Below are 22,123 nucleotides of genomic sequence, written 5' to 3'. Positions count from 1 at the left end.
GGTAGCTTCCAGCAATTGCTCTTCAGAAGACTTTGTGGTAAGTCTCACAAATGCCCTTGACAAGAGGCACTCAAAGCCAGACTGAATGAGGAACAGCTGACTTCCACGAGCACAGGATCACTCTCCTGTACCGACATAAACAATGAAAGCCATTCCATCCCTAACATAGCATTCTCTTCAGGTGCTGGGGGCTTTTTTTTTGTTATGTGGTTATTCAATACATTTAGTTAGAAAAAACAACATATCACACAAGTATTTATTTCTGTTTACCCAAACAAATTCACTCTTTGGACTCACCTGTGACTTGTAATGACTAGGAGTGGCACTTTGTTTGACCATGTCCTTGTTAGCAGCATACAAGTTCTCTTCTCTGAAGTATGCAGCATTGCCGTGCAAGCAGAAATTTAGGTTCTTAAGGACAGACCTAGCCTATTTAAAAGCAATTAAAAAGAAAAAAAAGGGCAATAATTACTAGGTCTGCCAAAGTTGTACTTATTAGGCATGAAACTAATTTCTAGCTACCCCTCATTGCTCTTTCCACGTCACACTACCCACAGCTCCTCCAGTACCACCTACGCCTTACACATTTGCAGAACAACGATGACATTGCTGTACTGCTGTGAGATCCCACATGACCGAACAGCTCAGCAGAATCGAGAGCTGCTGACCACAGGTCACATGGAGTCCCAGAACGGGTAAGCCAGCTGCGCCGTGCTGCACATAGGATCATGCAGGCAGAGGCATATTGCCTGTCAAGACTCCGCTCTTCAGCTTTATCCTGTCACACAAATAGATACATCACAGGACCCGCATCTACCACACCAGGAACGAAGCTCACCCTGTGATCCTGCTCACAGGCACACACCTGCTGCAGAACTGAACATCCATCCCCAGCACATGGTGGGACAAACAAACCTCAAGTACCTGGGACGGCACCCATTTCAGGGCTCTGCTCCATCTTCAGACTCACAGCTTCTGTCAATGGCAAAGGCAAGGTTGGCTCCTGCCACACACTGCTATCCAAAACCAGGTGTGACAAAAGCACGCTCCCAAGAGCACTCCAAGTATAACGTGTTGATTCTGAAGTCTCCGCACGTCCATTTACACAAGTTACAGTCCAGCCTCCTATGCTTCTACTGAAAAGGAGATCACTAAGTTGCCACACGCCTGCACCTTGTAGCCGTGCCATCTCTCCAACTTCGGACATTTGCATTACAAGGTGAAAGTCAGCACACTACACAAATGTAAGGCTTCATCTTCACAGACACAAAGCTTTAACTGGGGGAAGCAATGAATAGGGGAAGGGCTGCTTTTACAATTAAGATACATCAAGACAAAGTGCGCGACTGTCATATGATAAATTCTTAAAACTTAACAAAGCACCTGCTTTTTTCCTAATATAATACGGTTACGTCAGACTATTCCCACATCCAACTGTGGCTGACCCATTCTGACCTGCTGAACGGTAGAACTAAGGATTTACCTAATCTGATGTCCAGCCTGAATTCTGCTACAATGATTTGTTCAACCCACAGTCAAGTCCCTGCTCTTCTCTTTTCCAAGGGCCTGCTGGAAACAGGCTGAGCTGGATGAATTAGTTAACATTCTCGATAGTCAGTTTTGTCAGGTTTCCCATAGCATCTCCATCACCGTGCTGCAGACAAACACGCTCAGACCGACAGGAAAGTCTGCGGCCAGGAATGAGTTGCAGAACAGTTCAGTGAAACATCCATGTAGATACACCGATGCTTCTGGGAAGCGCTGAGCTTGCTGCTCTTGTGCCAGCTGATCTTCAGCACATGTACGATACACCAGCTGTACTGCAAGGGAAGAGCTGCAGCAATACAACACTTGACACTACAGAAAGCTCTGTAGCCCACACAGGTGGGAAGATTAGACTCCTTGTAGCTAAGCTAAGATAGTGAGCTCTGCAATCAAGTCACTCAGGTGCACAAAACTGCTCCTAGGTGCTAATTTTATGAGTTTCCTTTCAGAAGGGATGACGAGTAACATCTTTATACGACCCATGACAATTTCTTCAGTTTATGTGTGTCTAAGCCGCTAACCTTTACTGATCCTTTAACTACTTGTGATTATTATCTGTTCTTCTGTCAAAGCAGACTTAATGATACACACTAATGATTTGGCTAATCACTACCTCTGTGATACAGTGTAACTATTCACAGCTTTAAAAGGGGGTTTCAGAAAGTATCAGCTGATACCTGAAACCCCGAACAACAATTCCATTTATGTCAAAATAGGAACTACTTCAAATCATGGGAAACTTTCAAGGTGATGCAGGTGCTGCATTAGGCTTCACAACCTATATAAGAGTCCAACCAAAGTTCAAAATTTATACAGCTGTTCAAAAAAAAGGTAAGAGTGCAGCCTCTGTGCTCCAGCCAACGCACAGTCTTTCAGAAAAAATGGGATTTCAATGGTAACTTTCTGTGGCTCTCCCTTAGCTTTTAGGGGCTGATAAAAAACCACATGCTTATTGTACAGCTGGTAAACAAGCCATTCCTAAAAAGGCCTTTTGGGATATATTCAGCATATAAGGGTGCTACATTAGAGCTTTAGTAGAATCCAATGCTTTCACTAAAGAAGCACTGCCAGCTTGCATTGTGTTACATTGACAAATAATAATTTAAAAATAAGGTTCTCACCGAGTACTTTAATATCATGTCCTGGATTTGTAAATAGTTTTAAGTTTATTTTCTTCTGACATTGTTCAAAAAGAACTCTAAGCAAAAGGACGAATGGCCACAAGCACAACACCTGAAGGAAAGGTCCATCAGCAGGACAAAATGACAACTGGCTTCCCTCACATTCATACCTGGCCCCAGGCCCGTTGTGACAGCAGCAGCTTCCCTCCTGCGTCCTCTCGGTCTCCCCAGCCCTTCCCTACTCATCCTACCAGAAACCAGCTGAAACCCAATGCAACATGACTGCAGAAGCAGACCACACCAAATGCTAAAAATCACGCGGAAGCCTTTTTCTCTGCAAGGACCCTGATGTGGATCTCTCCTGCGTGAAGCTGTCAACTCCCATGGCATTTACAGAAATTCGATGGGTGCATCCACCTCTCCTGCTGCTTCAGTGAATTTCACAGACAGTTTAGAGCTTACCAGGGGACGGACAGACACCTCAACAACGTAACCATTCGATAATCTGAAAAAAGCAATCCCCCCGGTTCCTCTTAGCAGTGTAATGTCCACTCCAAGGGTCCCACCAATGCTTTTTAAAGTTAACGCTAGAAACTCTAAATGAATCTTGCCAACAGCGAGCCCGCTCAGCACCAGCATAGTCACCTGCTAATCTTGGTGCTCTCTAGCCCCACCACGTCCTGTGTCTTGGTAAAGACAGGGATAATGTTTTCCCCATATACATACATACCTATGTATGGACACATGCACACTTTCCACAGTCTTCTCGCACTGATCAAACAGAAACAGAAGCCATAGTAAATATGAAACTTAACTTTGAATTATTCCTCACTGATTAATGGGAATTTTGCTAATCTGAAGGCCTGCTTTCCAAAGGAACATAAACAGTAGTATCTTCAGGTGGATTCGTATCGCACTTCGAGAGAGATGCAGTGTGCCCGTCTCCACACACTGATGCCACTGTGGAAAAGTCACAGGTTTTGCAGTTCCCCATGCTACAGCACATCTAATTCTCCAGAAAAAAAGAGTCAATTTGAAACATTACCTTAATATTGCTGAGAGATCATGAGGAAGGCCTAAACTTCTACCTACGCTACCTGAGGGTTTACAAGTTCCAGAATCAGGTTACATGGGAAAACTGCTGTAAGCCTAAAGCCCCACACTTCTCTTTTTAACACACCTACTTTGAACTTCTTTCCTATTTAGGCCCATCTGCTTTACAAAGCTACATGGCCGGAAGTTTGTTGGGGAAGAGATTCCAGTCTGCTCCTCAGTTCCGCCTTTACAAAGCATTATCCTTGCAACAGTGGACCAGAACCTCTGTGAGGTAGTACTTCTGCAGCCAAAAAAACCCCAAGCACACAGAACATTTCTGCGACATTTATGTTAAAATTTAGAATTTTAACATAAATGTTAAAAGACATTAAGCAAAGTAAGCGCTTGGGAAACCACGTCATACAGATCTATCCACCAGGAACTGCAGCTACCTATGTGTAATTTTCATAACTTCAGCCTTCCTAAAGTTAGTAATTTCAGAAATTCAAATTTGTAAACTCCCCACTTACTGCAATTCTTGCTTTATTAATTTGAAAAAATAAGGAATAATTTGCCAGCAGGTAGCTTCAAAGCACAGCCCTGATCTGCAATTCATTTAAACTATTAAAAAAAGTTACTAAGATTGTTTTTAATGGTAGATTTTTACAGATCTAGAAACTCTAACTGCAGTCCAAAGCACAAGTACTTCGAACACCAGAGTCCTCCTATTTCCAAGTACTTCTGCATGCAAAAATGGCTGAAGCCTCCTGCCCTGATCTCTGGAGTTTCAGAGGATGCTTTTATGTTTATAAAAGCTGTAAAACCCTAATCCCCAATTAAAAAAAAAAAACTAAAAACACCCTTCATGAAACATTGACATGAAGTTGCAGGTTTTACAAACAGTGAACACAACTCAGCTGCAACACGTCTTTATCCAAAAGTTCAAATTTGGGACTGCTAACAAAGTTTTATGGAAGTGGCTACTTTAATGCATCTTTCACTAAACAGCCTGTAACACTCAAAATATCTAGTCAGGAAATACATGTTTAAGCATTTGAATAACATATTCAAGTGCGCTGCAGACTCCATGGAAATATAGGGGAACATAATGGCAGCCAACTCTATACATTCACCTTCACTTAGGATTCTTAGCACGTCGTCCTCCGTTATCCCCTGGTAGACCAGGGGAGCACAAAGGACTATTAAACACACAGGTATGGAGTTTTTAACTGAACTTCTGCTCACTTTAGAATGAACTAACCCAAAGGCAGCTTAAGTGCACAATTCGTTAGATTATGTCCTTTCAAAGACATACTGCTGTAAAACAGGATTACTGGTATTAATATACGCTCAGTATAAACCTTTTTATTTAGGAGTTTAAACTTCCAGCTGAAGCTATGAAATATTTTTCCAGGGTGATTTTGACAGATGGACTACCTAGTACCATTTAAGCTCCACTAAATCAAATGTCTTCCCACATATATTTTTAAACAGACAAAAATGCATTAAAACAAACTGTTTGAAGTTACAGACTGGCGCATGTGGCCAAATAAATAGAATTCTTTATATCAGCTGCACGAGGATCTCTATACACTGTGTATCATTACACAGAGATTGGTATATTAATTCCATTAGGCTACCAAGATTAGATATAAAGCTACTTTTCCCACTTGACCTGCTCCTCACTTGGTGAAATTCAAGTACTAAGTAGATGTCTTCATGATTGCAGACTTGAGCAAACACTGTCACAATGTCATTTAACAGATCTCAACTGTTTCTAAAGAGAAATGAAAGGAGATCTATTGCCTGCTTGAGAAGTTATGACATTTCTCAGTGGAAGGATGACAGCAGGTATTCCCAAGTTTCCCACCCACTTTGTAAGTCTCTCACTGTCCCTATTAGAAGGCTCTGGTGGTCAATGCTAAGAGACATTTTTATGTTTGGAGAACTGTTTCTGTCATGTGCTCACAGTATGTAACCACTTGAAAGGCTGGGCACTGTCAGGTGAATACATCATTACACTTAAACTACAACATTACAGCAACCTAAGCAAATGTTACGCTGTGAAAATCACTCCGCTGGATTGTTTTCCAGCTTCCTAAAATATCAGTATTACTCCAAACACCTAGCATCTCTCCTGAACACCAAAACCCACATAAACCTCATCACATTGTGAGAATCAACTTCTACCGAGACAAACCTGCACAGATGTTACCACCAGCCATTCCCTGCCCGCATTCCTCCCACCGACACAGGCCACTGGGGAAGCTAAAGGCAGCACAGGCACTGAAGCATGCCAGCCGTACACACCGGAGCACTGCAGCAGCAGCGGCTGATCCCCACACTTTCCAGTCCAGTGGCGTAGCCCACCCAGCGCTGAACCAGCGCTGCCGCACCCCTAACATCGCTGCCATGGGACGCACGCTACACACCTCAGTTACTATATGCACACGGAAACTGTTGCCAGGCTATGGACAGCGTCCCTCCTCCACCCCGTGAAGCTGCAGGATAAAAACAGCAGAGAGAAGCAAGCAGATTTTGGGCTGTGGGCAAGGAAACGGCCCCTCAAAACAAACTAGCAGCACTGGCATTAAGCAATTACTCCACATAGCTATTCCTAGACAGAGGAGTCCCTAAGCTGCACCAACACTACGAGAAACAGTACAAATTGCTTGCCCTTAAATGTCACCTCATGTTATCTTCAGATACAGACCCTTTCAAATACCTCTGCAGCAACTGAAATCCTCCCCTAGTAAGCAGCAAAGATTTCACACTGCCAAAGGCCCTGCTACAGAAGTGAAAGAAACACCAAGCTTACATTTTTGGTCTTCTTGCTTTACAACCAGTCTCAGCCATGTAATGTCTGATGTCACTGGAGTACCAGTATGTGGAAGTACTATGGGAATTGTAGTCTTTCCTCTATTGTGCAATAGCTCCAAGGTACAGGATCCAGGACTGCAACCGTGAGCCTTGGGAACAGCCTCCTTCACACAGAGGCTGCCTCAGAAATACAGCTGAACTGCTTTATTTAGCCAGAAAACGCTTCTCAAATGGGAGAGAAAAAGAGGGGGTGGGAGATTTTGAAACACACCTTCTCCTCCTTCCCACGCAAGAAGTAATTTCTAAGCAATTATTCTCAGGTGATTGCATACCTCTAAAACCATTTAAGCTGTAATCAGGAAACACTGCCCAGTAAGGAAAATTTAATTGCTATGGAATATAACAACATAGTACAAGAGTTTTTATGACAAGTTTGTCCTTCTTTGTACCTCTGTGGTTTTGGTATCTCCACATGAAAAAATAATTCACTGGAATGAATGTTTTTGGTCAGAGGTGATGACGAAGCTGCCACTTTTGTTCCTCCCTCCCCAGTGGAGGGAATCACTTGGCTCACCCCAGCCAGGTAACTACAAATGACTTGCAGTGTAAGCAAATCAAGCCCTGTGCCTGCTGTAACAAGAATTAAGGGTTATTTGGGTTAAATGCTTTCTTTCCTGCTAAAGTGCAGGACCTGACTTACATTCTCACCACTGTCAGTCAAATAGCTGGTTGACAGTTACATTTTATCACCTTTTTCCTTAATGAAGTCATTATTTTCCTGCAACTCTTTGCCTTGACTCAGACAGATGATGAGCCCTGATCCTTCCCTCACATCACTACATATCTAATGCTACAAAAAGAATGAAGAAATAGAATTTAAGCAAAATAAGAAATCCAGAGACAGTGGAACAGAGCCATTTTCATCTTTTTGAAGAAAACAAGAAAAAAAAAAAACAGGTATAACATCATTAGTTCAGTTGCTGGGAAGTGCAGTCCATTATCAGTCAAGTATTATTACAGGGTCTTGAGACTAGGAAAGAAGAGAAAGCAGAGTGCTAGCAAGTTCCAACTAAATTTTTTCTGAAAAGCTCAATATATGCTTAAATCAGCTGAGTTAAACCTAAAATATCTGTTGTTCACCCCGAACAATAAAGCTGCCCCCAAATCCCTCTTAGGGAATATGAGAAAACTTATACGACAGCTTGGAGTGTTACAGTGGAAATCAGGAAACCAGTCAGTTTTAGGTTCTTCGACAACTTAATGCAGGCCGGCTACAGACAGAAGATCTTAAAAGTGAGGGGGGAAAAAACCCAACAACTTCCTCCAAAGTTTTTTTCCCTTCCCAAGGCATTTTCACTGAGTTACAGTAACAGCACCTCGTTCTGCAAAGTCCTTCCCTCACCGCTATCACTGTAGCGCTTACCACAGAAAGCACTGCTAAAATACACTGCGGCATGCCACGCAGCGTGAAACCTTCCCTAAATATCATATAAGAGTATTCCATAAAGCTTTCCTGACACAGCAGTAAATAAGAAATGAGGTCACCCTCCTGAAAAACCTCAGCCCTTGTTTAGACTATTGCTATCTCCCTCTGGTTTCTCTCCACAAAGCTGTAACGGCACTCGGAGATGGTGACCGTCCCCCTCCAGCTTCTCCCACTGCCCAATGTAAGCAGAATTTGAGAATGACAACATACTTAAACATCACACAGGAAGCTTTTATACCCATGTCCAGACTCAGGTTTTCAGAATAGCATACCTGCACCAGCGTGCCGATAGCACATGCTGAATGCAAGTGTTTGAAGGAAAAAAAAAAAAAAAAACCTCAAGCCATGCTCTAACCAGGGATTAAAGGAAAAAGAGGAAGGCCAAACGTTTCCAGTGTTATGGCAGCACAGTGCTGAAGTACCTGCAATAACTTCAGTGTATGAGCAGACCCCAACAGCTTCAAACGAAGTCTGACAGCAGATTTTGACACTGATTTGGCCTGGGCAAGACAGAGGGGAAAGAGAAGAAATCCAGACACGAATCTACAAAAAACAGTTTAGGCGTAAATTATTTCTGCTAGCTTGAGAAAAGCGTGTTACACGAAAAACAAGACAGCCTCTTCTGAAGGGCTGAGGCTACGTAAAAGCAATAACACCAGGCAAATCATTCAGAGAATGGATTGAATACAAAACAGCATATCCCATCGCTACCATCCAGCAGCAACTGGTCCCAAAAACATTCTTATAAAGTAGCTAGCAGTAGTAGCTATAACATCCTTTCAAAATACATGCAAAATGTCCCCAGTGCACATAAACAGAGCATGGCCTCAGCAGCAACAGCTGCAAACAAGGTGACGAAAGCTGCCAAATTCCCTGGCCCTGAAAACGCTGGGAAAAAAAAAAGAGCCGGCTGGAAAAGCAGGCTGCGAAGAATACGCTGTGCTTGCAGCTCTCACCTGTGCAGTATTCAGCTACCTCCTGAAGATTTCAAAGGTTTCAGTAATGCGTTAACAACAGGCAAAAATACTCAAAATATTAATAAAGCTAGAAATATCTGTAAGGACTCTTTGAACTTGCTAACTTCAAGTAACTCAGTGTGAAGGAGATGCTCATACACAACCTCCTAGTGCCAACCTGGCCACAGCAATGTGAGTGCATTTGAGTAAAGATACATTTTAAATACCAGATTGCAGTGATTTTAGTAACTCAGGAGAATACATTTGCACAGTAAAGTGTTAGCAATCATTCTTCTGGACCCCTCACAATGCCAAGACAACCTTTTTGCCTTTTTACTATGACAGGAAATGTAAAAACCGTAACAATGAAATCAAACACTGCTTCCAGGAAAAAAAAAAAAATATCCAAAAAACCCCTTCCTTTTCCTGAAACTAAACACTTCAATGTATTCCCCTCCACAGCCTCAGAAAGTGACTCCTCTCTTACCCTACTGGGATTTCATAACACTTGCTGACTTCACAGCTCTCTTCTGCTCTCTCTCCGTTCAGAAGCACCACTGATTTTTGGTGTTTCAACAGCGCTCACGAGTCAACTTCCGAGCGCCCACAGGGCGCATGTGGACAGGCAAGTGGAAGACAGCCTTGCATTTTCGCAGATACGTCCTTTATTTACATGGTTCTGCTCCGCCAGCAGCCACGGGGGTTCCCCTCCGAGGGAGCTCCGCCGCCGCTCCTCACAGGGCAGAGGCCGGTTCCTCCCCGCACGGAGCGAAGCGCCTCACGACCTCCCCCCGCCATCGCTCACCCCCTCAGCCCCGGCGGCAGCGGGGGCGAGAGTCCTGACGCCTCACCTCCGCCCGGGAAGCCCCCTCAGGCTGAAGGACTGAGGGCTAGGCGCTACCCGCCACCATCTTATCCCCCCCTCCCACCCTCCGGCCGTTACACCCGCCCCAACGGCCGCACCACGCGCGCCAGCCGAGGCGGGAACGGGAACGGCGGGAAGCGCGCGGTCAGCGGCAGCCTGTGGGAGAAACCATGGCGGAGCGGGAGGGGGGACCCACTATGGCGAGAGGGTGAAGGGGAACTGAGGCAGCCAGGGGGAACACTCATAAAACGGGGATCGGGAAGGGGTTGTCCTCGGAGAGCGGGGTCCCCATTTTCCAGCTGTATTTAGTGTGAGGCAGGCACCTGAGCGGGTTACCTGACAGCTCCCCTCAGCCACCACGTTCATCCCGTGCTGTGGAAAGAACGAAAACCTGACAGAATTGAACCATGAAAGCGTCTCATTTCCCAGCCGGGGTGGCAGAGGGGCTTTGTGGGCCTGGCGCCAGTGTTTTTATTTCTCAACATTTCCTCCTTCGTACAGAAATTGGTTATTAAAAGTGCCACTGAGAACATTTCAGCCCATCGGCTGACGTGAGGAACAGGTAGGTGGTTGTTCACCCCTTTTTGGCTGGCTTTGCTCAGCAGTGGAGTTCCTGGCTGCGCTTCACTCCGTCCCACTTTGGCTGAAGATTTTCTCTGTCATGGGTCATCAGTGAGGCAAACACCCCAGCAAAATCAACCCTGCACCTACACAGCTGATAGCCTGTGCTTCTAGCCCAAGCTCACCAGCTAAAGCCATTAACAATGAGAGTGAATAAAAATATTAGGATATTTCTGCCACATCCTTCGTCCAGGAGTAATCTAGTACCTCTGAAAAATCAACCTGCGTGGGTATTTTGTATCTTAGCACCCATGTTTGTAAGCTGCAGCTGTTGGCAACAGAAAAGCCTTTCAAATGCATTAAGAAGACAAAAGAAACGCGTGTCCGCCAGAAAAAGAAATGTAGGGCTTCCCCTAACAGAAGAAATGCAGTGTTTATTCAGGCTGTGTGCATACCAGTACAATATAACTATTCTGAGGAGGCTTTGCACAATGGGTGGAAGAGAGGAAAAGCTGCTTCTGGCAAAGCGGCGTCAACATGGGGAGCACAGTCTCGCCTTTGTCGCATTCGGAGTATTCAGAAAGGGTGAAGCAGTCCAATTGCGTTTATTTTTCCAGCAAAAAGACTTTGTTAACAATCTCAAACCTAACAAATGCGTGACCAACAGTGTAAGACACTTCCTGCCAGCAAGCAACCTGAAAAAGTATTGTTGTGTACCTTCACACAAGGTAAATAAAAGGTAGCATCTCTTTTCTTTCAGACAAGTCACATTTAAACTGCTGATACAATAAACTTTTAATGACTTATTCCACAAACTCATTTTACAGCAAGCATAAAAAGTTTTAACCAGTAGCAGTATTTTTCACAGATAAATTCCCTTCACAGTAAGAGTGACACTGAAACAGTGGCAGAATGTGCTTTGGACGGTTTTTGTTACAAATTCAAATGCAAGAGGTTTTTTTTTGTCAGTCTGTGTGGGATCTCACCTGCTCACCTCTCTCATCACACCCTTCCTCAGACGCGCCATTCCAAGAGCGGGCGTGCAATGGATTTGTTGTAGTACAAAAATCCATAGGGCTCCTATAAATTACTGCAGGTTGACAGGGTTAGGAGGCACGGAGCTGGTTGGCTTTGGGGGGGCAAAGAGGAATACATTGACTGTAGAAGCAAGAAAAAGTGCAAAGTCAGAAAAGGAGCGGGAGGCAGGAAAATGCAGCAAAGAAACCCTGAAGTAGTGGGCTGCTCTGAAAACCCACAGGCGACGGTGGATGAAGAAAACCTCAGCCAGAGACAGCAGCAGGGACTCAGCCCAGACAGGTTTTTGTACAAGGGGTACAGAGAGCTCTCAGAACAAGCGTGGCCAGAGGAACGACAGTGGTGAAAACCCTGCATCAGGAACACCAGGCTAAGCCAAGAGCACGTGTGGCATTAACCCCTTCTCCAGGGAACGTGGCTTAACGCTGAGGGAAGGAGCAAAGGCCTGAGATGAGGCCATGCTGTCCCTTCCCCAGCTTTTTGGAGGGAGGGAACCCCTGCTGAAGGCTTCAGGAAAGCGCGGAGGATTTTTCTACAAGATGACAGAGCAAAGATGTTGATGCCAAAAAAAATCCACCCCTCAACTGTTGTTGGCAACTGGAGGGCACGTGCTTCTAGTCGTAGATTATTCTGCCAAGCACGAGTACGCTCATACAATAGTCATCCCAGGGCACGCACCAGTGCACTTTACTTCTGTAAAATATCACTTTCATCTCTGAAACAGTCGTTGGAGCGGAGGGAGCGTGCATGACCGAGGTGAGGAGTGGCAGAGGAGCTGGCTGCCGCTGCCTGTGCTCCCTCTGCTGGCACTGAAGCAGGGGATGGGACTGGGATGTCTGAGAGCCGACCCACCAGGGATGACTTAAGGTCTGAAACGTGGAGTACAAGGTATTCCTCTTCCTGAACACAATTAGCAGCTAGAGTGGTGAGGAAAAAAACCCCACCCCATCAGGAAGCTTAAGAAGCTCAATGCAAGGAGTAATTTGCAGTGAACATTTTAGCCTGAGTATGTATCTTACACAAGGTAAGAGCAGCGTGCTCTCCATTAAAAAAAAAATAAATTATAATACCACAGAATGGTTATTCTGAACCGAAATTCAGTGCATACAACGGGGAAACCCCCGCTCCCATCACTCACTTCAGTCTGAACACGCACCGTACCCGACACAGAGCGGTGGAGTGAAAAGTCAGCAGCAGTCCAGCCCACCGACACGTTCACCCCCTAAATAAATAAGAGAAAACCTCAGGAAAAGGTGTGTTTCCGTGTGCACCCTGCACAGGTCGCTCCACAAAGCTTTAACAGATTATCCTCCTGTCCTCAGCGACCTGCCGCTGGTTTGGGTTCCTGCCGTTTAGTCCCAAGTTGAGGAATCCTGTAACGCCCGCCCCCATCAAACACCACAAACAGCTGAAGGCAGAGTCGCATACCCAGATTTATCACACAAAATATATTCTCAATAAGGCAAATGTGCGAGTGGTGGTTCCTCATTTATTTACTAGCGGTTTTTGGCCACCACTCGGGTATACTTGCAGTGAGCTTCACTTTATCACCCGCTATATTTAGGCAGAGTGGTTCATTTATATTAGCCAACCTCAGCAAAGCTATACCAAGTTCACCTCCTCCAGTCCGGAACTTGCCGGCCGGCTTTCCCGATTCGGTGAAGATTTCGGCCCCCTCGGGAATGCCATCCTCAGGAAGAGGAGCCGAAAAGTGGACTGGCAGCAGACGTTTGCGAATGACACCCATGTGGTGGGTCCTGGCTGTCAACTCCTGCCCGATGTAACAGCCTTTGGTAAAGCTGATGCCATTCATGTAAGCCAGGTTTGATTCCAGTGGGAGGGCTACTCCGGGAGGGAGATCTTTCACACCTTCGGGAATTCCTAGGAAAAAAGTAAAACCAATGGGTAAATGCGCTAAGATCTTCAGTATTTAAGATTTCTGGAATATGCCTCCTCTGAGAGTCGTAAAAACAAGAGAACCTGTAAGAAGCAGTGTGAAATCATGAACTTCCCAGTACTCCGGTTTGGGCCTGAGCAAAACCATGAGCCGTAAGTGATGTTTACTCTTAGAGGTAAAGAGACAACTGCACTGAACCTGATTTCATGAAGCTTACAGCACTTCACAACCGTACCGGTGGAAATTCAAAGCACCCACAATGATGCAGACTCCCATGCAAAGGCATCAACGTACACATAATGCCAAAATCCTCACCCACACCCCACAAGTAGACTTTAATGTCAATAAGAGTTATTTTCTTCAAAGCTAAAGCACATAAGTTGGCCAACTGTCTTTGTTAAAGCCAAACGTCTGTATAAGAAATTGTTCTTTTTGGGACCAATGACACAAAAGTAGTATTTTTTTGAAGCAGAGTGTTGCACCCAGCTTTCTGCAGCGGCATGAGATGAGCGCTGGTGTTTGGAGGAGGTGGCCACAGTCCAGCCCACTTTGACTCACTGACAGCTTGCTTTTCTGAACCTGACGGTCACTGTTTGTAAGCAGAATACCGTCACCTTTCAGGCCGCCAATTAATTTAATCCACTATCTGTGTGAACACAGTAAAAGCAATGGGAGCTCCCGGGACTGAGTTCCCTCTCAAATTAAATATCCGCCCCTTGGCCTCTGAGTTAACTCTGCGAATCCAGTCATACATTTTTAGGAGAGTAAGTCAGGGTGTTTCCTCTTCCTTCCTTAGCAACAAGGAAAACACCCAGACTGTGCGTAATCCCAAAATAATCAAAATTACTCAAACCACACAAGTTTCCCTCTAAGAAAATGAATAACCCTGGTTTTCATTAGCTGTTAGCATTCCTGACCCACCGCCCCATAATCTTAGTCATAAGAAACCGTACTCAAATATTGATTCTGCCACCAGACAGAATTATAACTACCAGATCGCTTTTATCCTCAAAGTAGCAAATAATACCGCTATTTATTAACGAGTTAAACACATTGAGACATACCAATGTGGCTTTTAGAAACTATTCCTGTCTTATATCAGCGTATGGACTCTGATAATAAGGTGAAACTGTGATAATACTTAAATAAATAAATTCCCAAAATCCAATGATGCAGAGGGCAAAACAGGACTTGGCTTTACCTTGCTTATACCTGTGCTTGTGATAATCCTGAATATTTCCAATATGACTCCCAGGGATAATCTCTGATAGATTCGCTCCTTTCTTTGCAATCAGTCTCCAGCCCATAACTTCTGTTCTGGGGTCAGGAGTTAAAATCAGAGCCTGGTCTGCACGTTTAGCGAGGGAACTGGCGACGTCTCCGGCGCGCTCCCCGGGGACAACGGCCCACAAAGAGAGGTCAAGACAAGGGGCGATGTTTACTTTCCTCCGGATCTTGTACAGTTTCAGATGTTTTTGTATAGCGTCCAGCACACCGCTGTCACACTCCAGCAGGATGTGCGGCTCTTCTTCTGGACTCTCGTGAATCCTAAAAAAGTAACACCTACAAGGTCAGAAAAACAAACCCCCACAGCAGCGGAAGCCAACACGCTTTATCTTGATCCTGGTGCGAATCCAGAGTTCTGGGGAATTTCACCGAAGGCTGCTGGTGCACACGAGAGTGACACGCAGCTCCCTGTAATGAAATGCTTGAAATTTTTCAGCCATCCGTCCACTCTTTTCTAGCAAACATTGCCCTCACCTCTCCCACGGACAGAAACAGCTCTGCCCTTACAGTTTCCTGTACCAGTCACGCTTACCTAAAGCAAGGTGATGTTCACCAGGAGGAGATTCCTTCGGCCGTGCCCTGCATTAGTTACCACACCACTAACGACTGCCCCGACAGCACGCCAGCCCAATTTTTCACCTGCAGCTGCATCAGGTGGCAGCACGGTGTGATAAGGACATCTCGCACGGCATGCCGTGTGTCAGTGCCTACGGCGCCCGTGAGACTGCGCAAACCGCTTGTTTCGGATACGGCCCAATATACCCGTGACCGGGGCCTGCCCCGAGGGCTGCTTTAAAAATATTAGAACTATAAGATCATGGAATGTCCTGAGTTGGAAGGGACCCGCAAGGGCCACAGAAACGCTCCAGGGGCTGGAGCCCCTCTGCTGCGAGGCCGGGCTGGGAGAGCTGGGGTTGTTCAGCCTGGAGAAGAGAAGCTGCGGGGAGACCTTATTGCGGCCTCCCAGGGCTTAAAGGGGGCTGTAGGAAGGGTGGGGGCAACCCCTTTAGCAAGGCCTGTTGTGACAGGACAAGGGGTGATGGTTTTAAACTAAAGTAGGGGAGATTTAGACTGGATATAAGGAAAAACTTGTTTACAACAGGATGGTGAAACCCTGGCCCAGGTTGCCCAGAGAGGTGGTCGATGCCCCATCCCTGGAAACACCCAAGGCCAGGCTGGCCGGGGCTCTGAGCAACCTGATGTGGTTGCAGATGTCCCTGCTCACGGCAGGGGGTTGGACTGGATGGCCTCGAAAGGTCCCTTCCCACCCAAACCATCTGTGATTCCATGATCACCGAGCCCAGCTCCTGTCCCTGCACAGGACACCCCAAATTCACACCGTGTCTCTGAGGGCCTTGTCCAAGTGCTTCTGGAATATGGCCAGGCTGGTGCCGTGATGCCTCCCTGGGGAGCCTGTTCCAGGGCCCCACCACCCTCTGGGGGAAGAGCCTTCTCCTAATGCCCAGCCTCACCCTCCCCTGGCACATCTCCCTGCCATCCCCTCGGGGCCTGGCGTTGGGCACCAGAGAGCAGAGACCAGCCCTGCCCCTCCTCCTCCCCTCGGGAGGGAGCTGCAGAGCGCCATGAGGCTGCCCTCGGCCTCCTCTGCTCCAGCTGAACAAACCCAGGGACTCCAGCCGCTCCTCGTACGGTTTCCCCTCTAAACCCTTCCCCAGCCCCGTGGCCTCCTCTGGACACTCTCCAGTAGCTTTGTACCCTCAATGTACCATTAAGATCATTTCCGCTGGGGCTTTTCTGCAGAGCGACTGCAGCCACTGATGAAAAATAAAGTGAGTGAGGGATTTTTTGGCACGTTAATTTACAAAGATAAGCCAGAAACGCCTTGCAGACGGGTGTGGGACATGGCCGCTGACAGGCGGCCCGCGCGCCCCCGTTTCTATAGCAACATGACGCTGTCCCCCCCCGAGCCTGGCAGTGGTATCGCCCAGCCTCCCCCGCCCCCCCCCCCGCTTGGTCTCACCTGTACAGGATAACGTCATACAGGCAGCGGCCCTGGACGTTGAGCGCATGCGCGTAGAGCGCGCGCGGCAGGGCCACCCCGGCAGCGTCACCCGCTACCAGCCGATTGACGTCATTAGTGAGGAGTCCCTGGAGGAAGATGGCGGCCTCGGCGCCCCGTAGCCCCAGCAGCGCCCGCCCCAGCGGGAAGCAGGCGGCGACCCCGCTACCCCCGCCCCGCCACAACCGCCGCAGCCCGGGCAGGGTCGTCGTTACCGCCGCTCCCGCCCTCACCAACATGGCGGCGGGCAGGCCAAGCGCTGTCAGAGGGGACGGCCGCCGCTCGCTGACGCCGCCGCCGCCATCTTGTGTGTGTCCGCCGCGGAGGGCGCCACCTGCCGCCGGGGAGGGGGCGGTGCCGGCCCCGCCCCCGTCCCGAGCGGGAGCGATCGGGCAGCGATCTGTCACCCGCGGAGCTGGTCCTGGGCACCCCCAGCTCCGCCCTCCCGCTGCACGGAGGGACGGCAGCGCCCCGCCGCTCCCCCATTCCCTTCCCAGGCCTGGGGGGGGACGCGGGACCCGCCGCCGCGGAGGAAGTGAGGGGAACAACCGTAAAATAAACCCACCGACCGCGGGTTTGTTGTGCGGGACCTCGGGGGCTGCCCAGACTTACCTCTCCGCTGCTCTCCTGGCTGCTCCCAGCGTTGCTGCCCCCTTTGTCACTCCTTCCCCTGCTGAGCCTTTAGTCCCCTGGAAAGGCTGGGAGACCTGGGCTTGTTCAGCCTGGAGAAGAGAAGGCTGAGGGGGGATCTCATCAATGCCTATAAATACCTGAAGGGTGGGTGTCAGGGGGATGGGGCCGGACTCTTTTCAGCGGTGCCCAACGCCAGGCCAAGGGGCCACGGGCACAAGCTGGAACACGGGAAGTTCCCCCTGAACATGAGGACAAACCCCTTCCCTGTGCGGGTGCCAGAGCAGGGGCACAGGCTGCCCAGGGAGGCTGTGAGGTCCCTTCCCTGGAGACATTCACCCCCCGCCTGGACGCGGCCCTGTGCCCCTGCTCTGGGGGTGCCTGCTCCAGCAGGGGTGGGACGGGGTGAGCTCCAGAGGGCCCTTCCAACCCCCGCCAGTCTGTGAGGATGTGAGCATGGTCAGGCAGAGGGTACGTACCCATTCTCCTCCAGAGACGTTTTGGCTGGCATGGTTGAACGTGCTTCTGCTCCAAAGGTTCCTATTTTTCACTGTATTTTGATGCCCTATTCTGTTTTTGTAGGACCCATTACTTTTGTAGGACCCATCAGCTGCCCCCATAATATTTTAACACTCCTGGAAAAACAGTCAGTAGCTCTGGTTCTGGAATAAACTATAGCGTTTGACAGTGGGAATTTCTACTAAGTGACATTGCACAGAAATAAAATCCCCATGTTGAAAGCACGGAGCTGAAGGTGCTGTTCCCTTGCCTCTTTAACGTTCGTTGGCGCTATGGGAAGTGGACTCCGAAGGGCCGGGGGTAGCCCCGGGTTTCGCTGCAGCTCGTTACGCTGGAATTCATCCCACAGTTCAAGAAACAGCTATGAGTCATGCCTGTCATTTGTGATTACTTTTCTCCAGTTGTCGCAAGTCGGTTTAAGGCCATTCGGGCCCTTGCTGCTGCCAACACCAGCACGTGTGCGGCTCTGCGGGGAGGGGGCTCGCCTGGCCCTAAATGAACCCTGCAAAAAGCAGCCATCAGTGTTCATCGGGCCAGGCAGCGCCGAGCCCGGTTGCAAACCCACCAAACCTCAAACCATGAGCCAAGGGACTCGTTTTTCAGGAGCTGCAAGTTCAGCCAGCTGCTCCTCGGGCAGGGCCGGGTGTTCCCCGCGCGCCCCGGCAGCGATAACCTTATCACATATCCCCGTGTGCAGGACTGATCCGCTGCCGGTGGTGGCGGGTGATGCGATGTGTTCGCCCCTGAATTCAGCCCTGGCCCTGCTTGAGGCGATGCTTGGCAGGCAGCTGCACAAGCAGAGCAGGTGGAGAAATCAAAACAGGTGGTGGATGTGATTCGAGGTGACCTTGGCATGTGAATGCGCTCTACCCGGCTGCTGGCACGTGCTGCGTGTGAAAAATGGGGCTGAGGAAACCTCTTTTCCTCTAAATCCTCTAAATCAGCTGATGCACATCAGGTTTTTTTTTCCTCTCCCTGGAAGTGGGAATGAGGCAAGAGCAGGAGCTGTGCTTTGCTTTTTAGAGGTCCGGGAGAAGGGGCACAGCTGGGCTGAGACTTCAGGGTCCAGCAGGCACCGTGGGCCCGCAGCTGGATCCAGCTTGGGCTCTTCTTTGCCCGGTGCCACATCCGTGCTGCACCCACGAAGAGGCAGAGGCAGATGGTGGCCACCCCATGAGCAGCCCTGTGCCGGCTCTCGGTGCGTGCCCGCGCTTGCCTTCTAACCTCCGCACGTGTTGTATCAAACCTCACGGAGCGTATTTGACAATGGAATGGAAAAAAAAGTGAAAATGGAAAAGAACCGGGCTGAGCCTTTATTTGATTTTCCATTTCTTACAGATTTTATTCACTTTTCTCTGGGTTTTCTTTTAGCACAGAGTTCTTTTCTTTTAGCTGCCAGCAAAGTAGTATTTACATCTTTCATTGGTCAGAAAATACAACTCTGACAGTTCAGCGCATTAAATTAGCTCAGGGAATGGTTTCAGCAAAGCTGTAGTATGGTCAAGACCTGTAACGCTGAGAGTTGGGGGAAGGTTTGTGCCAGCCCTTGCTGAGTGTGTGTCTGTCTTAACTAAAAGTAGGGGCCTGAAACCCAGCCGGAGGGACAACGTGATTCCCAGAGCTTTCCGTGAGCCTAATTTGGCAGCCATTGGGTGATCTTCCCTGTCCTCCAGATCCATCTCTTCGTCTGCTCTTTGGGCGAAGTTACAGTGACTTTGAACCCCACTAGCACAGCAGGACCCATCTCTAGCGGGATCAAAGCCTCCTGCCTTTGCTCCTGACAGCAGTGTTGCCCTTGGCTGATACCATCTGTAGGACTGATAGTGTGGGACTGAGTATGTCATCTCCCTTGCTGGTAAACGCGTTTGGAGCAGAGGTTGTGTCTGACCTGCTGTGCTTCAAGCAGCAAGCGTGGCATTATGTGGACTTGTCTGCTGTGTTTAAAGCTCCCAGATACGGTCATGGATTCTCTTCTTCCTGCCTTCTGAAGCTACAGTCTCAGCTCAGCAACTGAATAAAAAGGAAAGCATGATGAAATGAGTCTGTGTCCTCAGTTCTCTTCTTTGTTTCTGTGCTTTGAAGGCAGTCTAGGAGCATGAAAATGCCCTGGTGCTGAGTGGGGTTGGCAGAGGCAGGGGCAATTTTGAAAAGCAAATCCTCTGCAATGCTCAGTCGACTTCTGCCAGAGTCTCTGGTGTAAAATATCTAACATCATACTGGGAAAACAGCCCTCTCCTTTATGGAATTTATCTACCCAAATACAGACATCCACACCCGAGTGGGCCGGGCTTCTTTGTAGGTGATGGAGATGAAAATAACACTTTCAGCATGCTTCGTTTCTCCCTGAAGCCTGTGTGTAACAGAATCGCATTAACTGCACCTAAGAAGCGTCTGTCCTTCCCACGGACTCCAAGAGGTCCCGGGGGTACCAGCTCCATTCAGGCATCTAATGGTAGTGGAGATCAGTCTCGTCTGCGTACCGAAGGCTCCTCCTCACGGTGAGACCATGAAAGCCACAGGTCCCTCTTATTTGCACCCACGTCAGCCCGATGAATCGTCCCCCACCACTTCTAGCAGCGTCTGTGGAAGGAGGGCGGGCGACAAGACGCAACGTCCCCGGCCAAGCCCTATCCCAAAGGGGACATCCCCTGAGATCCCTCCCCCGGGTGGAACATCTCTCATCCAGGCAGGTGTGTCGGGGCAACTCAGAAACCCTTCTCACAGCTAAGAAAATGTTGAAAAAGGACAGAGATTCTCTCTCTGATCCTCACCGGTCCCTGGGCAGTTGCACAAGCTGCCGGCAGCCTCTTGCTCCATCAGCTTTCCGCTCTCTGCGCTGCCACTGCCTGAAACCCTGCTGTGTCTGGGGCTTGCTGGCTGCTGCGGCAGCAGGACAGCCCGTGGCGCCCACCCACGAGGGTTCATCCTAGGTGTTTATTCATCCATAACTCAGCTGCACTAGCATAAAGCGGGGATAACTGCTGTCTCTCTGCAGCCAGCCCTGCGGGTTGATGCTGGTATAATAAACTCATTTTCTCCAGCTTTTTCTCGGGGTGCTAAGCACGAACTCTCATCCACAAACCCACGTGAGCTGCAATTATTCAACCCTAACTCTGCGCATTAAATACTCCCCAAGCTGCTCTCCAGGAGGTCAGTCGCAGGCAGCCAGCAGCCGGGACATGGGGCTGCGGTAAACCATAGCAGCACTTCTGGCACGGGGACAATATCCCACAGTCTTGGAGAGGAAAACACAGATTGTGGCTGGCCTGGGCAGTGCAAAGGCCAGTGAGGATGGGGGGGGTGAATTGCAAGGCCAACAGGCTGGATGCAGAAATAGAGCAAAGCGGCAGCTGAGTTTGCAAGAGGGAGTCTGTGCGCCAAAGGGGCTGTTCTGTGCTAGCGGGGCTGAAAACAAAGGTAAAGCTGTTACTAGCATTTCCCTAGGCGGAATGATTAGGAGCTAGCGAGATGCTGTTGACAGGAATACTGTCGCTGGAGATTCACTATTTTTAGCCTGGCTTTCTAAAGAAACGAGGGGTTTTGCAATTGCTCTGTGTATTGCCAAAATACAGGCAGATGGAGTCTGCTTTTGCCATTCCTCCCTCTACTGAGCATTAGACTCGGTGGCCCCGTCATGCTCTGGCTCTACCCTCCCTCCGTGGACACCACACTCCAGCAGCAGCAATTTGGAGGTGACCTGGGGACAAGAGACGAGGCTGCTTCTCTTTCACTTACTCCTCACCGATGCCAGGCGCCTGAGGCATTGGGCCAGGCCCTGGCTGCCCATGGGTTGGGGCAGAGAGACCTCGAGTGAGCCTGGCAGCAAGGGATGAAGGCTGCTGGCGAGGAAGACTCGCTACAGGGTTCATTTCTGCATGACTCTGGCTAGCACCCACATCAAGCTAAGGTCAGCCAGCCATGGGTGCTTCTACATCCAAGTAAGTCTGGTACCAACACAGCAGCCAACAGCAAGGACGAGTTTACCCTGTTCCTCAGGCCTTGCTGGTTTGAAGGACACCTAGTTACTTAGCAAGGTTTTTCTTGCTTTTGGGTGTTTTACATAGCACTGCAAAGGATGTGACCTACGAGGCTTCTGACCCTTTGTGGCTTTGTTAGAGGATCCTGTTCTTTGTCTATTGGTGGGAGCTGGTCCTGCTCATGCCATTGAAGTTGTAAAGGCACCACAACTGCCAGAGAAACAGAAAAAAAAACAAGTTTCTGTCCAGAAGTTGTTTCCTGAAGACTCTTTGGACAGGGGCTGTGAGTGAACGTGCCTGTCATTTAATGGGAGGAGCAAAGGCTGAGGTCATTCGGAAAGGCAGGCTTTCTCACAAGTGCTTTCCCAT

General features: G+C 48.7%; 2 protein-coding genes across 3 annotated transcripts in view; both read right to left on the bottom strand.

The window, feature by feature from the left end:
* Nucleotides 1–9,901, bottom strand: part of LOC142052319 (meiosis-specific coiled-coil domain-containing protein MEIOC-like) — a 37,404-nt gene extending 27,503 nt beyond the window's left edge. Inside the window, exons 1-2 of one of the 2 annotated variants that reach the window (XM_075082167.1) lie at nt 9,451–9,901; nt 298–429 (exon numbers count right to left, since the gene is read on the bottom strand). In XM_075082167.1, coding sequence (XP_074938268.1) covers nt 298–339 — 42 coding nt within the window. In that variant the 5' untranslated portion in view covers nt 340–429; nt 9,451–9,901. Of the gene's footprint in view, nt 1–297; nt 430–6,519; nt 6,577–9,450 lie in introns of those variants that run through there. The other variant, XM_075082166.1, reaches the window with a different exon arrangement.
* A 1,265-nt stretch (nt 9,902–11,166) lies between these two features.
* Nucleotides 11,167–16,967, bottom strand: IBA57 (iron-sulfur cluster assembly factor IBA57). The gene is made up of 3 exons (XM_075082165.1): nt 16,590–16,967; nt 14,523–14,869; nt 11,167–13,305 (listed from the first exon to the last, which is right to left on the bottom strand). The coding sequence occupies exons 1-3, from the start codon at nt 16,865–16,867 to the stop codon at nt 12,914–12,916; spliced, it is 1,017 nt and encodes a 338-aa protein (XP_074938266.1). The 5' UTR covers nt 16,868–16,967; the 3' UTR covers nt 11,167–12,913.
* Nucleotides 16,968–22,123: the final 5,156 nt, after the last annotated feature.

Source organism: Phalacrocorax aristotelis, chromosome 2, assembly GCF_949628215.1.
Source record: "Phalacrocorax aristotelis chromosome 2, bGulAri2.1, whole genome shotgun sequence".
Taxonomy (NCBI): Eukaryota; Metazoa; Chordata; class Aves; order Suliformes; family Phalacrocoracidae; genus Phalacrocorax; species Phalacrocorax aristotelis.
Note: the sequence above shows the minus strand (reverse complement) of the source record. Positions and strands in the feature narration are given on the sequence as shown.

Excerpts from the sequence above, each read along its gene's own strand:
- IBA57 (XM_075082165.1), bottom strand. The coding sequence starts at position 16,867 with ATGTTGGTGAGGGCGGGAGCGGCGGTAACGACGACCCTGCCCGGGCTG. Across the intron at positions 14,870-16,589 it reads TATGACGTTATCCTGTACAG|GATTCACGAGAGTCCAGAAG; the intron begins GTGAGACCAAGC and ends TTACTTTTTTAG. Across the intron at positions 13,306-14,522 it reads CAAGCACAGGTATAAGCAAG|GAATTCCCGAAGGTGTGAAA; the intron begins GTAAAGCCAAGT and ends CTTTTTTCCTAG.